Raw genomic sequence first — 13276 nt, forward strand, 5'->3', positions numbered from 1 at the left:
ACAGCATACAGGCCCTAGTGTGTGCGGGCTTCAGTAGTTGCAGTGCATGGGCTCAGTAGTTGCGGTGCACAGGCTCTATGGCTCGCAGGCTTCAGTAGTTGTGGTACACAGGCTCAGTATTTGTGGCTCACAAGCTCTAGAGTGCAGGCTCAGTAGTTGTGGCACGCAGGCTTAGTTGCTCTGAAGCATGTGGGATCTTCCCAGGCCAGGGATTGAACCCATGTTGCCTGTATTGGCAGGCAGATTCTTAACCACTTTGCCATGAAGGAAGTTCCTCTGTTTGTTCTTTAAATCTTCTAACTCTTCGTTAAACATTTCTTATATCTTTTGGCCTGTGCCTCCATTCTTTTTCTGAGATCTTGGATCATCTTTACTATCATTATTCTGAATTCTTTTTCAGGCAGATTGCCTATCTCCACTTCACTTAGCTGTTCTTCTGGGGTTTTGTCTGGTTCCTTTGTCTGGAACATATTTCTCTGCCATCTCATTTTGTCTGACTTTCTGTGTTTGCAGTCTCTGTTCCTCAGGCTGCAGAATTGTAGTTCTTGGTTCTGGTGTCTGTCCCCTGGTCGGTGAGGTTGGTTCAGGGGCTTGTGCAGGCTTCCTGGTGGGAGGGACTGGTGCCTGCCCACTGGTGTATGGAGCTGGGTCTTGTCCTTCTGGTGGGCAGGGCCATGTCAAGGGGTCTGTTTATAGGCAGCCGTTGGCTCAGGACAACTTTAGACAACTTTGCTGATGGGTGGGGCTGTGTTGGTTGTTTGGCCTGAGTCGTCCCAGCACTGGAGCCTGCAAGCTGTTGGGTGGGGCCAGGTTTTGGTGCTGAGATGGCGACCTCCAGGAGAGCACACGCCCGATGAATATTCCCTGGGGCCTCCGCCACCAGTGTCCTTGCCCCCACAGTGAACCACAGCCGACCCCTGCCTCCCCAGGAGTCCTTCCAAGACCTGTAGTTACATCTGGCTCAGGCTCCTGTGGAATCACTGCTTTGGCTGGGAACCAGTGCACATGAAACCTTGTGTGCTCCCTCCAAGAGTGGAGTCTCTATTTCCCTCAGTCCTGTGGAGCTCCAGCACTCAAGCCCTGCTGGCCTTCAAAGCCAAATGCTCTGGGGACTTCTCCCAGTGCCAGAACCGCAGGCTGGGGAGACTGACATGGGGCTCAGAACTCTCACTCCTGTGGGAGAACCTCTGTGATATGATTATTTTCCAGTTTGAGGGTTGCCCAACCAGCAGGTATAGCATTTGATTATATCGCGAAAGCACCCCTCCTACCATCTGGTTTTGGCTTCCTCTTTGTCTTTCAATGTAGAATATCTTTTTTGGTAGGTTCCCATCTTTTTTGTCGATGATTGTTCAGCAGTTGGTTGTGATTTTGGTGTTTTCGTGAGAGGAGGTGAGCTCAAGTCCTTCTACTCCCCCATCTTGTCTCCTGAGGGACAATTCATTCTTAGGGAACTTGATGCTCTGGGACATCCCTGTTCCCCTTCAAGTTGTGCCAGGATGGGTAGGGTTGTTTATGGGCTGGGGTCTACATGGCAGGGCCTCAGCTCCATGACCTGCCTCAAAACCCAGAAATAGCTACCATTCCCTTCCTTGTTTTCTTTCATTCCTCTGAAGACACACTGATTCATTACTCTGGAACTGTCCCTAGACACTGGGTGGCAGACCCAGGTCTTCTTTCTCAGTGCCTAGCACAGGCTCGACCAACGGGGCTGCAAAGTGCACTGCAGCTACAATCCTAAATATATTCTTAATTTTTGGAAACTACCCATCCCTGATAGTACATCACTTAATTATCCAGTCTATAATTGATTAATCACACACCTTATTGTCTAACTTTAGCCTAGAAAATGCACTGGAGGATTCTGTGTTTTTTAAAATGTCAGTCTTAAAACAGAACTACTTATGTCACATTTGATTCTTGTGTCCAAGAAAAGAGTCACAACTTCCTAAGTAATCAAAATTCATGAGAAGAACTAAAGAAAACTTGGCTAGTTTATACTGTAAAATTGTTACCTGATTTTCACACACAGAGTACACTCATTGGGATAAGTGGACATGTCGCTTCCACACACAGGGCTAAAGTCCCTGGGACATCCTGGTAATTTATACTGATTGCAATCTGGCTGGAAAAGAGAAAGGAAGACAGCAATTGGAGAATACTGTGAGACTTTCTCATCACAAAACAGCTGAGAGGAGGCCAAACACCCACATTTTCCTAGATTTCCTAGAAACAGCCTACAGAAAGATTTCTATTTTCCACAAAAAAAAAAAAAAGTTTTTTCTAATGCAAAAATCAGATGCAGTGTTGAAGCAATGGGTCAGTACCTGCTATGTAAGAAAAGGACCTCAGAGAAAGGTTCTGTCTGGCTGATTTTTAAATGAAAGTCCAAGATATGTCACCAAACCTACTTTACTATCCTCCAGCTTCATAATTTGCTCTTCACTACCACCTCCATGAGAATGTCCTGTTATATTCCACCTAATCCCTGTGCATAATGCCCAGACCACTCGGGAATCCTGTCTGGACTTTTAAGATACTGGCATTTAAGCAACAGCATTAAAGAAAGCAGTAGGTTCAGAATTAGATCTCAGGGGTTGTTATGGGTTTAATTGTGTCCACCCAGAAAGATATGTTAAAGTCCTAACCCCCAGTACCTCAGAATGTGACCATATATGGAAATAGGGTCTTTATATAGGTAATCAACTTAAGGTTAGTAGAATTGGCCCTAATCCAATATGACTGGTGTCCTTATCAAAAGGGAAATATGGACAACAGAGTCACACACAGAGGGAAGATCATGTGAAGACACCAAGAGAATGCCATTAACTAGCCAAGGAATGCCTGAGGCTACCAGATACTAGGACAGAGGAATAGAACAGATTCTCCCTCTGAAGGAAGCAACCCTGCCAACACCTTGAGTTTGGACTTCTAGCCTTGAGAACTCTGAGACAGTTCATTTCTGTTGTGTAAGATATCCAGTTTGTGGCTTTATTACGGCAGCCTTAAGAAACCGATATGGAGTCATGGAACTCAACCCTCAGATTTCATGGAATTGAGGCCAGATAGGTAACATGTCTTGTGCACAGCCACTAGTCTCTAGCAGAGCCAGGACTAGAAATGGTCACAATGGTCACACTATGATGTGCAGTGTCCCACTTTAATAACAGGTTAAATATATGGCCTGCTGTATTTCTGTTTGTGTATGTTTTAGTAGTGATTACCGTTCCTCACTTCAGAGCAAGTCACCCTGTTTAGCATTATTAATAAATGAACTACACATTTCTACTGATATCTGGATTTATAAAGAGCTAAGCAGGGCTGGCCATGGGCCAAACTCTAAAGTAAAGAACTTTTTTGACACTTTCCATCCTCCATTCAGCCCTCTATCTCCATTTAGGAGCCTGATGTGTTCTTGCTGCCCCAGCTTCATTAAGATGTTGCCTTCCAGGGCTTCCACAGGAGAGTAGATGCCCTCTTATCCAATGAGATTGGGACAAGTGGTAATTGCTCACTTAATTGAAAAAGTCAATTAACAGGGAAACAATAACAGAATCTCTTAAAACATAAAAGAAAACAGATGCCAATCTTTTGATGTAAGACAATGACAAGGCACATGGCCAGCTGTAATGCTACCTACACTAAGATAACCTCCCTTGCAGCTAGGTATGACCATATGATCAAGGTCAGGCTGATGGGATACAAGTGGAATTATTGTATAGTAGCTTCTGGGAACCTCCTTTAAAAGAAAGTTGGTACCTGTCCTCTGCTTCCCCCAATTCTTATTCTCCTTTGTCCATTCCTCCATCCTGCTCCTGGGTACATGGAACGCCACTTTTTATCTTACAGACCGGGAGGCCAAAGGCCATGTCCTAAGATGGCAGCTCTGTGAGCTGTTATTTTGAGTCGTTGTTTTCTTGCAGCTGAATCTAATCCTACCTGACATAAGACATAAGACTTTTCCTATGAATGTTTCAACTAATTAGAGTTCTGTGCACTATCACTGCAAAAATCATACACATAATAAATCACCTACGATTTCCTGTTTTGGTTTCTTTAAAAATGGGATTTCTCAACCCCATTCATATTTTGGACCAGATAATTCTTTGTTGTGTGAGGCTGCCCTGTGCATTGGAGGAAGTTTAGTAGCATCTCTGTTCTCTATCCACTAGATGCCAGTAACAACTCCCCAGTTAGACAATCAAAATGACTGTCTAAATGTCTCCTGGCGGGTAAAACTACCCATTTTAAATATTGTGAGAATTTAAAGACACTGTTACAACAAGGTAATATACAATTAAAACATAATTCCCCAATTATTTACCATTGTTTTACCTACACCTAATTCAAGAGCAATTTTTTTGTTTTTAGCGTTTTGTCTTTTAGCAAGTCTTTCAAAAGCATTTGACACAGTTCTCATATAAACGGCTTATCTCTTTACACTCATGTTTATGCTGTTTTTACATTTTTAATTAAAATAAGACTGGAGACTCACATAACAGGCCTGTGAACACACATACTTGAGTCTTGGTGAGAATACAACTCCACTGATGGAAATATTCGACTTTACAAGAGAGTAGTCATACGAGACAGTGGTCTGTCTACAACCAGTGAGTGAGTGATCTGCTGTGGAAACTGTTCAGAGAGAAAGGAGAGGGCCGTATGTGAGTTGCTTAAATGGAAGATGCCAGAGTGAGTTTTTGCTGTTATTATCCCCATTTTTCTGAAAGAAAATCAAACCCAAGAAAACTGAGTCATCTGAGTAAAAGTATTATTGGGCACCCATTAAGTGCTGAAGGCTGGGCACCAAATAACAAGACATCATCCTTGACCACAAAATATACAGTTTACTGGAGGGAGACAGACAATTACAATTCAGTGCTCTGATGGGCTAGTGAAGAGCACTGGATCTGGAGTCAGAATGCCTGGGTTGGAACCACAGTTCCACCATTTCCATGTGAACTTGACCAGGGGGATAATAATGGTACCTACTTTTACTGCTATAAAGGATTAAGTGAGTTATTCTATACAAAGAATTTAGAACACTGTCTGGTATCTAAGCATTCACTGTTGAAGGAAACCAGGCTATGTCACCCCCAAAATATGGCTCTTTGATATAAAAATTATTTTGAGCTAAAAGCAGTTAATATGCAGCTCTCTCTCTCTCTTCCCCTTTTCTGCCTAAGGGCAGGATATAAATTCTCCTTTACTGGAGATGACTCTGGACTCTTATCAGTCCAGAGGTGGGACCTGAGGAATCTGCAAACAAACCTTACCCCATTAGTTTCCTCCCATTATTTGTCTTCCCACTGTTTGCCACCCTTGGAAGCCTAAAACCATTTTCCTTTGTCCTGTCATTTATCTACAAACTTATTGCTCTCTGGTAAAGATGCTATCTATATAAGGCAGATTTCTAAGCCACCTCTTTGAATTACTCATCTCTTGAGTGCTCCCATGTGTATGCACAATGCACTTGTTAATAAATGTTTGTTTATTTTTCTCTTGTTAACCTGTCCTTTGTTATAGGGGCCCCAGCTGAGAACTTAGAAGCGTAGAGGAAAGATTTTTTTCCTCCCTACACTAGCATGGTGGTGATGATAATGCAGTGTAGTTTGAATGGAGGCACAGAGAAAGTCCATGTATGTCTGTTTTGGAGGAAGAAAACAGGGTGGGAAAGTTTCCGGGAAAAGGTCTGTACTAAATTGAATACTCAAAGTTACCTAACCCACTGAGGTCAGTATCCCCATATGTAAATAATAATATCTATCTATCTTACAAGGTCATTGTGAGAAATGAGAGACTGCGTATACAAATGGACAGTGTCAGACCAGATATTAAGAACTCTGACCCACAACCTTAGCAAGCTGCCCAGGAAACCAACACATTATTTAGAATAACCAGTCCAGGAAGCCAGTCTGCTAGAGTCAGACTGGTAAAAAATCAGATAGCTATCTGTAGTGACATCCAGGGAGCCAAACAGTAAGCTCTGTAACAATTGGCCCCAAATGGCCAGGACTTGATTAGGGAAACTGATAGTCTCCTAAATTTTGTCCCTGCTTCCAACTTAGGCCCAGTCAGAGAAAGCCAAATATGTCCTTCTAACAATTCACATAGGATGCCTGCTTCTAGTTACCCACCTACAGCTTCGCCATGCCAATAGCCTCAATCAGGGCATACCTGATGCTTTCCCATTTTCCCACTTTAAAGCCTTCCCACTCTCTGCCTTTTAGTCTCAGCCAAAATGACGCAAGTGACATGGCTAACCACTTGCTACATCAAGCTCTGAATAACTAGCTTTTTATTATTATTAACCTTTTAAAAAAAGTGAAGTATAGTTATTTACAATGTTGTGTTAGTTTCAGGTGTACAGCAAAGTGATTCAGATATATACATACATATATATATATATATATTCTTTTTCAGATTCTTTTCCATTATAGGTCACTACAAGACATTGAATATAGTTCCCCATGCTACACAGCAGGTCCTTGTTGTTTATCTATTTTATATATAGTATTGTGCATATGTTAATCCCAAACTCCTAATTTTTCCTTCCCTCCCCCTCCCCCTTGGCAACCATAAGTCTGTCCTCTGTCTGAGTCTGTTTCTGTTTCATAGGTAGGTTCATTTGTGTCATATTTTAGGTTCCACATTTAAGTTATATATGATTATTTGTCTTTCTCTGTCTTACTTCAGTTAGTATGATAATCTCCAGGTCCGTCCATGTTGCTGCAAATGGCATTATTTTGTTCTTTTTTATAGCTGAGTAGTAGTATTCCATTGTATATAAGTACCGTGTCTTCTTTATCCATTTGTCTGTCGATGGACACTTAGGTTGCTTCCATGTCTTGGCTACTATAAATAGTGCTGCTATGAGTACTGGGGTGCATGTTGAATAACTAGCTTTTGCTAGTCATTTGGTTGGTCTTCCTTTACTTCCACAGAATTTAACTTGTTAATATACATAAAATGCCTAGTATAAGGTGTAACTATTAGGCTTAGGATCTTCTAAATCATCAAAGGGAACATTAAAGGAAACAAAGCCCTGAGGTATCCAAGGCCTGAGCTATTTTCAACCAACCTGTACATTGTGATCCGTATCAAAAAGCCTGCCTGAGAATCTGGTTTCTAAAGAAGCACTGTTTCGAAAGTGGCAGGTCAGACCTGAAAACCAGCCCCCAACCCAAACTGTTGTCAGCTTCACATATCAGTAGAAATGATACAAGTGGTTTCTTACTTACTGTTCTATATTCTGAATGTTGACCAAATTGAGCATTCAAAGAGGCTGCAAGAAGAAAACAGACATTTTAAAGGATGTAATTAAGGTCAGTTCATAAGGGGTTTTTTAAATCCAGCTTGTGATTTTTTTTTTTTTGCGGTACGCGGGCCTCTCACTGACTCAGCCTCTCCCGTTGCGGAGCACAGGCTCCGGACGCGCAGGCTCAGTGGCCATGGCTCACAGGTCCAGCCGCTCCGTGGCATGTGGGATCCTCCCGGACCGGGGCACGAACCTGTGCCGTGTCTCCTGCATCGGCAGGCGGACTCTCAACCCCTGCGCCACCAGGGAAGCCCCAGCTTGTGATTTATACAGGCCACACCTTCTCCTTTTCTCTCCCACGTCCAGCTGTTGAAGAACTCCTAAGAAGTATGTTCGTTTGTGTTCTGGCACCTCTCCTAGCAGGCACACAGAGAACATTTGGTACCAGCTCTGTAACTGACCACCCTAATAAGTTTGCTTGAGAAAGGAATTTGGAGCTACATAACAAAAATGAGAGAAGAGGCCCTGATTCCATCCTCAGATATGTTTGCAGGGTTGGTCACACCCACCTCGCCCCTTGCCCCAGCTGATTCCTGAGGAGCCAGTGGAAGTTCAGAGATCAGAAAGAACTTCCCCTGAGCCTCAGCTGGAGAATGCTTACCCAGCCCTTGGAACAACAGCAGAAGAGGCCGTGTCCCAAAGTCCACCTGCTGCTCCTTGAGGGGGGCTCCCGAGACAAGCATGATGGAGCTTCAGCTGAGACAGAACTTTGGGCAGCTGCAGTCCCCCCAGAATGGGTCCCTATTATCCAGCAGGACATTCAGAGCCAGCGGAAAGTGAACCCACAGCCCCCACTGAGCGACATCTACCTCAGTGATAGTCTTGCCAAGAGATGCAAGCTCCGGGCTGATAATACAAAAGCCGCTGCAGGAAGACCCTAACTACGGCACCCCGCGCTTCCCTAATGCCCACAGGACCTCTGCTGATGATCCCTACTCTTTGCTCCATGGCCCTCCATCATCAGGGGACCATTTTGCCCCTCTTCCTTCACAGTATTTAAGAAATAAAAAGTCAGATTTTCCTGGCTAAAAAACCCCAAAAGTCAGAGAAGTAATTCAGTAACTCACGGTATTCTTTTCCTCTGTGTCTCACCGTAATAAACACAAAACTTAACACTAGGGGTTACTATTTTAACTCCATTTTAAATGGGCATCAAGTCTGGCTGGACTAAGGCCCCTTTCTCATGAGCCCCAGAGTGCCCGGCGCCCTTGGCGTTCACAATTCCTGATTCCTGTACATCTCCTGCTGAGGCTCTGTAGGGCCCCTGGTACATAAAAACCCAACTCCCGATCTTGGGCTCCAGGAAATCTGCTTTAAGGGAGAAAGAGCAGACAGCAGGGTCACTAAGAAGATGCTGGGAACGAAGCCCAAGCAAGAACTAAAGAGGGTTGCTGGCTTCACAACGCCAGCCCCGCACACCCCCAAGTTCGTGTCCCTAGACAACCGCGGGGCGGGCCTGGAACCGCCAGTAACGGGTGCGCGGAGGGACGCCAAGGCCGTCCGGACCCGGGCAGGGGCAGTCGCCAGCGAGACCCCCTCTCGGTAACTCCTCGGCCGGTCCTCCGCGGAGCAGGCCCACAGGTGAGCGTTACCTGCCGAGTCCCAGCAGACCAGGAGCAACAGCCCCAAGCGCAGGGCCTCGAGCGCCATCCTCCCTCCGCGGCCGGCGGTCGGGTCCCTGCGCTCCAGCGCCCGTGCGACACGGAGAGTGCCTTCGGGTGGGACACGCGACAGGGTGGGGTGAAGGAGAGGCGGGTAAGAGGAGGAAGAACGGAGCAGGTAGGAGGGGCAGGAAAGGGTGTGAGGAGGGGGTATGGAGGAAGTGGGGAGAAAAAGGTAGAGGAGGGTGGTTACTAGCCTCCAACCTCCCTACCCTTGCCCCAGTCCCACCCCTACTCCACTGAGAATGGGAGCAAGCAATTAAGGGGACCATGTCCCCTGCAGCAGACAAAAACCTTGTAAGAGCCCTGGATAAGCTTGTGGACTCTGTCAATCAACCCCAGTTTATTCAGCATCTTCTCTATCCCAGGAACTGTTTTGGGGATGAACTTAACAAAGGCGTCCCTGCTGTCTGGAAGCTTTCCAGTGTAGGTGTTGGGGCAGAGGTAACAGAGGGAACTCCAAAACAAGTGAATACAATAATTTCTAAAATTAGGTGCTAGAGAGTTGGCAGTGGGGAGGAGAAGACTTTCCATTGGGAGGTCAGGAAAGGCCTTTCAGAGGTGGCATTTAAGCTGAAAGCTAAAGGATGAGAAGAAAGCCTGGTGAAGACCTTGAGGACAGATATTCCAGGCTCAAGAAAAAGCAAGTGCAGAGATCTGGACAAGGTCATGAACATGTGTGGTCATGTAGGCCATGATAAGGGGTTTGGATTTGTTCCTGTTGCAGTGGGAAGCCAGTGGAGGATTTTAAGCAGGGGCATGGCCCTGATATGACTTACGTCTTAAGAGATTGGATGAAGAATAGAGGAGATAGGTAAGAGCGGAGGCAGGGGGACAAATTAGGTGGCTTTTACAGTAAGGGATGATGGCAGCTGGAATTAATGGATAATAGGGGACTGGTGAGAAATAGATTCAGGATGTCTTTTGGAGGTGGAACCAACTGGAGTGAGGAGAAGAACCAAGGATGCTTCCTGGGATTTTGTCCTGAGCCGGTGGATGTGTGGTGATGCCATTTCTGTGATGAAGAACATTTGGAGAGGATGCCTATTAGACCTCCAAGTTGGAATCACAAATTTGGAGCTGGATATATACCTCAATAAAAAAATTAAATATAAAATTATATGCATGTATCATTAAAAATATTTTAATTGAGGTATAGTTGATGTACAATGTTATATAAGTTTCAGGTATACAGCATAGTGAGTCACAGTTTTTAAAGGTTATACTCCATTTATAGTTATTATAAAATATTGGCTATATTACTTGTGTGGTATGATATATCCTTATAGCTTATTTATTTATTTATTAAAAAAATTTTTTTGGCTGTGTTGCGTCTTTGTCGCTGCATGCAGGCTTTCTCTAGTGGCGAGCGGGGGCTACTCTTCGTTGTGGTGAGTGGGCTTCTCACTGCAGTGGCTCCTCTTGTTGCGGAGCATGGGCTCTAGGAGCACAGGCTTCAGTAGTTGTGGCATATGGGCTCAGTAATTGTGGCTCACAGGCTCTAGAGCGCAGGCTCAGTAGTTGTGGCACACGGGCTTAGTTGCTCTGCGACATGTGGGATCTTCCCGGACCAGGGCTTGAACCTGTGTCCCCTGCTTTGGCAGGCGGATTCTTAACCACTGTGCTACCAGGGAAGTCCCACTTATTCATTTTATATGTAGTAGTTTGTACCTCTTAATCCCCTAACCCTATCTTGCCTCTTCCCTCCTCCTTCTCTCCACTGGTAACCACTAGTTTGTTCTCCATATCTGTGAGTCTGTTTCTTTTTTGTTATATTTACTAGTTTGTTTTATCTTTTAGATTCCACATTTAAGTGATATCATACAGTATTCATCTTTCTCTGTCTGACTTATTTCACTTAGCATAATATCCTACAAATCCATTCATGTTTTCGCAAATGGCAAATTTTTATTCTTTTTTATGGCTGAGTAGTATTCCATTTTATATATGTACCACTTCTTCTTTATCCATTCATCTGTTGATGGACATTTAAGTTGCTTCCATATCTTGGCAATTGCAAATAATGCTGCTATGGGGCTTCCCTGGTGGTGCAGTGGTTAAGAATCCACCTGCCAATGCAGGGGACACAGGTTCGAGCCCTGGTCCTGGAATATCCCATATGCCGTGGAGCAACTAAGCCCGTGCACCACAACTACTGAGCCTGCGCTCTAGAGCCGTGAGCCACAACTACTGAGCCCACGAACCACAACTACTGAAGCCTGTGCACCTAGAGCCCATGCTCTGCAGCAAGAGAAGCCACCGCAGTGAGAAGCCCGTGCACCGCAATGAAGAGTAGCCCCCGTTCGCCACAACTAGAGAAAGCCCTCGGGCAGCAACGAAGACCCAACACAGCCAAAAATAAATGAATAAAGTAAGTAAATTAAAAAAGAAATAATAATACTGCTATGAACATTGGGGTGCATGTACCTTTTTGAATTAGTGTTTTCATTTTTTTTGTATAAATACCCAGGAGTGGAATTGCTGGATCATATGGTAGTTCTGTTTTTAGTTTTTTGGAAACCTCCATACTATTTTCCACAGTGGTTGCACCAATATACATTCCCACCAATAGTGTATGAAGGTTTCCTTTTCTCCACAACCTCCCCAGCATTTGTTATTTGTAGTGTTTTTGATGATAGCCCTTCTGGCATGTATCATGTTTTATTAAAATAATTAAAATTTAAGAAATTTAACAGGGGACTTCCCTGGTGGCGCAGTGGATAAGACTCTGCGCTCCCAATGCAGGGCGCCCAGGTTCAATCCCTGGTCAGGGAACCAGATCCCACATGCATGCCACAACTAAGAGTTCACATGCCACAACTAAGGAGCCCACATGCTGCAACTAAGGAGTCCGCGAGCCGCAGCTAAGGAGCCCACCTGCTGCAACTAAAGAGCCTACATGCCACAACTAAGGAGCCTGTGAGCCACAACTAAGGAGCCCACCTGCCACAACTAAGACCCAGCGCAACCAAATTAATTAATTAAGTTGAAAAAAAAAGAAATTTAACAAATAATGAAAGGTTATTCTGAGACACATACATCAATGCTCTCCAACAGGACCTCATATAGTATTTCAGAATATTTATTTACTGATTTTTTTCCCTTGAGAAGGTCCCATTGACATATTTACTTATTCTAAATACAGACTTTGGTAGTTATTCAGCGAATATTAATAAGTTTAGGGAAGAGAAATAATTTGGCCAAAGAGGCACAACAAGTTAGTGCATAGATCTGTTTCTTTTCCAACTCTTATGCATATGTGTCAATGTTGATCTGTGACATACTTCCTGGTTCAGTCAGGGTCTAGTCTGGAAAACACAAGCCTCACTAGATATTTCACCAGAGAGAATTTAATATGAGAACTTGGCCAGGCTAGAATCGGAGAACTGAAAAAAGCAGAAAGGGAACCATGAGGTAACACACAGAGATAGTAACTTCAGAATATGGGCATCATCCCTAAGTCTGGGGGAACAAAGGGAAGAATTTGGGATTCGCAGAACCTAGCAATTTGGAGGAGAGGCCCTGGAAAGCTGGAACTCAGACCTCTGAGCCGGGGTGCTACCTGGCTGGTGCTGGTGGGTGTAAGGGCCATGATGAGACAGTTTGTTTGTTTGTTTTAATTTCTTTATTTTTGGCTACATTGGGCCTTTGTGGCGGCGAGCAGGGGCTACTCTTTGTTGTGGTGTGCGGGCTTCTCATTGTGGTGGCTTCTCTTGTTGTAGAGCATGGGTTCTAGGCATGTGGGCTTCAATAGTTGTGGTGCACGGGCTCAGTAGTTGCAGCGCACGGGCTTAGTTGCTCCACAGCATGTGGGAGCTTCCCAGACCAGGGCTTGAACCTGTGTCCCCTGCATTGGCAGGTGGATTCTTAACCACTGCTCCACCAGGGATGTCCAATGAGGCAGTTTTGAGAATGTGTGACAAAGCTGGAGACTGGAACCAGCTGCTATTGCCAATGGCCATAGCTGGGGCACCACTGAAAGAAACAGCAAGTCCCTCCTCCATCCCCTTGACTTGCAGTCACCCCCTGACACATCCCTATTGGCAGAAGAAGCCAGCTAGCAAAGTAGATGGGAGGTCTGCAGAAATCTATCATCACAGAGTCTGGAAGGCTGGTTTTAGAGCTGACATACTACAACCTAATGACTGGCACTGTCACATGTCCTACCCCTTGACTTTAGCAACCTCAGGTACAGGGACAAGAAGACAATGTGCAGTTTTGTTTTTGTTTTTGCGGTACACGGGCCTCTCACTGTTGTGGCCTCTCCCGTTGCGGAGCACAGGCTCCGGACGTGCAG

The 13276-nt window shown here is 44.9% G+C and overlaps 2 protein-coding genes across 5 annotated transcripts in view; one reads left to right on the forward strand and one right to left on the reverse strand.

The window, feature by feature from the left end:
- The window catches only part of LOC111169240 (RE1-silencing transcription factor), a 199769-nt gene that overhangs the window by 80019 nt on the left and 106474 nt on the right, over window positions 1–13276 (forward strand). The window lies entirely within an intron of this gene.
- On the reverse strand, window positions 1631–9046 carry LOC149749158 (serine protease inhibitor Kazal-type 2-like). The gene is made up of 3 exons (XM_089911974.1): window positions 8911–9046; window positions 7242–7285; window positions 1631–2125 (listed from the first exon to the last, which is right to left on the reverse strand). Exons 1-3 carry the CDS (start codon window positions 8966–8968, stop codon window positions 2012–2014), a joined length of 216 nt encoding a protein of 71 aa, XP_089768100.1. The 5' UTR covers window positions 8969–9046; the 3' UTR covers window positions 1631–2011.

The sequence above is a fragment of the Delphinapterus leucas genome, chromosome 5 (assembly GCF_059928025.1).
Source record: "Delphinapterus leucas isolate spDelLeu-1000000601 "Yukka" chromosome 5, BTC_Dleu_Yukka2, whole genome shotgun sequence".
NCBI lineage: Eukaryota > Metazoa > Chordata > Mammalia > Artiodactyla > Monodontidae > Delphinapterus > Delphinapterus leucas.

Bases quoted from the DNA above. Each gene is read 5' to 3' on its own strand.
- LOC149749158 (XM_089911974.1), bottom strand. From the start codon at position 8,968: ATGGCGCTCGAGGCCCTGCGCTTGGGGCTGTTGCTCCTGGTCTGCTGG. The intron at 7,286-8,910 runs GTAACGCTCACC...TTCTTCTTGCAG, and splicing joins GGTCTGCTGGGACTCGGCAG to CCTCTTTGAATGCTCAATTT. The intron at 2,126-7,241 runs GTAAGTAAGAAA...TCTCTTTTCCAG, and splicing joins AACATTCAGAATATAGAACA to CCAGATTGCAATCAGTATAA.